At 35.0% G+C, this 3,947-nt stretch overlaps 1 protein-coding gene across 1 annotated transcript in view; it reads right to left on the bottom strand.

Annotated features, from left to right (window-relative positions):
* LOC111083573 (resact receptor-like) overlaps window positions 1–2,923 on the bottom strand; it is a gene marked incomplete at both ends in the record, with an annotated part of 14,172 nt that extends 11,249 nt beyond the window's left edge. Inside the window, 2 exons of the mRNA XM_022380184.1 lie at window positions 1,183–1,362; window positions 2,815–2,923. Coding sequence (XP_022235892.1) covers window positions 1,183–1,362; window positions 2,815–2,923 — 289 coding nt within the window. The remainder of the gene's footprint in view (window positions 1–1,182; window positions 1,363–2,814) is intronic.
* Between the last annotated feature and the right edge of the window lie 1,024 nt (window positions 2,924–3,947).

Genomic DNA, 3,947 nt, shown 5'->3' with positions numbered 1-3,947 from the left:
GTAATTACTCTTAAACGTCTATTAACATTTATCTATGTCATTAGTTATGGTAGAGATCAAAGCTGCTCATTATGGTTGTGTTACCTTCTCAATATCTTTCTAGTTTCAGAGCATATAATTACGTCTTTGTCGTAAGATGAATTTTTTGTAAGTTGCGTGACGTAATTTACTGACATCTCAGGAACTTAAAGAACCGTGTATGAGATTCCAATACTTGCACGAGCGGCCGGCATGGCCAGGTGGTTAGGGCGCTCGACTCGCAATATGAGGGTCGCGGGTTCGAATCCCCGTCCCACCAAACATGCTCGCCCTTTCAGCCGAGGGGGCGTTATAATGTGACGGTCAATCCCACTATTCGTTGGCGGTGGGTGGGGATGACTAGCTGCCTACCCCTCTAGTCTTACGCTGCTAAATTAGGGACGGCTAGTGCAGATAGCCCTCGTGTAGCTTTGCGCGAAATTCAAAACAAACCAAACAAACTTGCACGTGTACAGAGCGTTAACTGTTGCTTACTTTTTGATCTACCAGAATTGTGGTGGAAATTTCCGGGCTTAGAAACGTGAAATAGGTGTAAGGAAATCTTTGAAATGGTATACACACAACAAATATTACCGTAATATTTGAAATGGTATACATACAACAAATATTACCGTAATCTTTGAAATGGTATACATACAACAAATATTACCGTAATCTTTGAAATGGTATACATACAACAAATATTACCGTAATCTTTGAAATGGTATACATACAACAAATATTACCGTAATCTTTGATATGGTATACATACAACAAATATTACCGTAATCTTTGATATGGTATACATACAACAAATATTACCGTAATCTTTGAAATGGTATACATACAACAAATATTACCGTAATCTTTGAAATGGTATACATACAACAAATATTACCGTAATCTTTGAAATGGTATACATACAACAAATATTACCGTAATCTTTGAAATGGTATACATACAACAAATATTACCGTAATCTTTGAAATGGTATACATACAACAAATATTACCGTAATCTTTGATATGGTACACATACAACAAATATTACCGTAATCTTTGAAATGGAATACATACAACAAATATTACCGTAATCTTTGATATGGTATACATACAACAAATATTACCGTAATCTTTGAAATGGTATACATACAACAAATATTACCGTTTTCATTTCTTTCTTCATTTTTCTCGTTATATCGATGCATTTTTTTCTCAGACGTTTGATTGCACAGATACGACCCCTGTATATACCGATCCTGGTATAGATCGTAGAATATCTGAAGTCAGACTCAGGATTGGAACTGAGAGAAACTTGGCTAGTCCGGATGAAAGGATGAAGACTCTGTCGGTGAAAGGAAAAGAAAAAAAAAATCTCTCTCGTTAGGATTCCAGTTATTTTTCTTCCATGCATGACTTGTAACATATCAACAAGTTTGGTCATGTTTTCAATGAACATGGATCATTGTTTGCATGACTTGTAACATTTTAACAAGTTTGGTCTTGTTTTCAGTGAACACATGGATCATTGTTTGCATGACTTGTAACATTTTAACAAGTTTGGTCTTGTCTTTAGTGAACATGGATCATTGTTTCCATGACTTGTAACATTCTAACAAGTTTGGTCTTGTTTTCAGTGAACACATGGATCATTGTTTGCATGACTTGTAACATTTTAACAAGTTTGGTCTTGTTTTCAGTGAACACATGGACCATTGTTTGCATGACTTGTAACATTTTAACAAGTTTGGTCTTGTCTTTAGTGAACAATGGTCATTGTTCCTCTAAGTTAAGATTTGCGTCTTATTTAAATGAAACATTAGTTCCTGTGAAGACCGTGGGCGTGTTTGTGTATATATATATAGCATGTAAACAAACTACGAATGATATCATACCATCAACTTTATTTACCTGTGAGTAAATTTCGTTTATAGAAATCAATGTGTAAAATTAAATACGTTTAACAAATGCAGGATTATCTTATTATAAAGTTAAATATGCATACATAGAAGTCGTAAAACAAAGTTGATTATGTGCCAGTGTACACCATTTAATTTAATAGGAAATATCAACCATAACTAATTGTGATTACTCTTAAAGTTTACCTTATTAAAATAGCAACACACGAGGCCTAAAAATAAGATAGAAATTTTATGTTAAATGAGAGAATAAACCAAGAGACCTGTAAGGATCTAACGTTGCATTAAAAGGACTCCTCCTGCCCCTTCGGGGCTAAGCAGTATGGTCGAGAGCTTATAACTATAAAATTCGAGGTTCGATCCTTGCTGGGGACACACACAAAAAAAACTGCCTAGTCCATTTTGTAGCTTTGAGGTTTAACAATAATATATATATTTGGAAGGACCCTTTACAAGAACTTTGTTTGTTTACTGTTAAGCGCAAAGTTACAAAATGGGCTATCTGTGCTGTGTCCACCATGAGCATCGAAACCCGCTTTTTTTGGCGGTGTGGGCCTTCAGGTTGAGCCTCTAGGAGGTTTTTCAAGAAATTCATAGACTTCATGTAAGTCGAAAGTTCGAAATGATGAAAAATAACAACAACACTAAGCCAAGTATATGCACGTATTAACCAGAAATAATTAACCGTACATTATTAACATACTTTCTCGATTTAACATTAACGCTAGTAGGATATCTGTTGTTTTATTACATCCAAACCAAGTCACAATCAATGAAGAAACCATCATGACTCAAAGTACTTGAGTTAATTAGTCATAAAGTTTAATTATATGGTTTCAAAATCAGAAACAAATCCGAAGTCAATGCACTTTACTTACCCTTGAAGCTTTCCCGCTTGCCGTGGTGGGGGTGTACTCGTTCACTTGAATATCTTTATAATCAATCTTCCAGAGCAGGTTATCCAGTTCCCTTTCATATGCCCAGTTCCTGTGACATTCGGATAAAATTTCAATCTTTAGGTTTTGGTTTTGTTTTACATCGCTGCAAAAGGACGCCCATTTCGCTATTCGTAGTTTACAAATCTTTGTATATATATTTCATTATTGACATTTAGTTCCATATTTATTGTTTTGTAATTTCGCGGAAAGCTAAATCAGAGCTATCTGCGCTAGATGTCCACAATCTCGAAGCTAAAAAAATTAGAAAGAAGGCAGCAAATTAACAACACCGCCCGCCAACTTTTGGAATATTCTGTCATACCGAATAGTTTGATTTGACTGTTATTTTTATTATGGGCCCATAGCTCCAAAATGTTATAATGGACCCATAGCCACAAAGTGCGGAGTGCGACTTCCTGTTTAACAGCAATGGGACGCAAACGTTGAATCAGATCCACAGATTACTGGGTCCACTCATCATAGAAAAATTTTACAAATCCCTTGAACATTTTTTACAAAGTTTATAATGTTTTAAAAAAATCAAGTGAAACAAAATAGACTATTCTGAGTGATATAAAGTTCTGTCTGAATCCTAGAGGTCTCTGACTTGGGCACTTAGCCCATGTGTCATGTCAAGTGCTATTCTGATTAAAATATGGCAAATACCAACATAAATGTTAGTAGGAAGCAAGCACACTAACAAAAAGCCGAAGTTTCGTAAAAGCGAGAAAACTTCAACAACTCTTTTTAAAGTACGAATTATTATAAAATATTTTTTTTAGTAAAAGAAACAATAAAAAAAACAGGAATATCTGTGAGAATTCTTCACGCTAGAGGGAGAAGATTTAGACAGACGAGAGTGAATTTGAAAGGCGTTGTTAATAGATTGCATATGTCTAGAAAGTTTTGGATGACGTTTCTTCACGTTTGATGAAGATATGTGCTATGAGTACCAAACTTCGTCTAAAACTTCCTAGACAGATGAAGTTCATTTACAACGCCTTTGTCTAAAACTTCCTAGACAGATGAAGTTCATTTACAACGCCTTTGTCTAAAACTTCCTAGACAGATGA

This window comes from Limulus polyphemus, unplaced genomic scaffold (genome assembly GCF_000517525.1).
Source record: "Limulus polyphemus unplaced genomic scaffold, Limulus_polyphemus-2.1.2 Scaffold10161, whole genome shotgun sequence".
NCBI lineage: Eukaryota > Metazoa > Arthropoda > Merostomata > Xiphosura > Limulidae > Limulus > Limulus polyphemus.
This window is presented reverse-complemented; position numbering and strand designations above follow the sequence as displayed.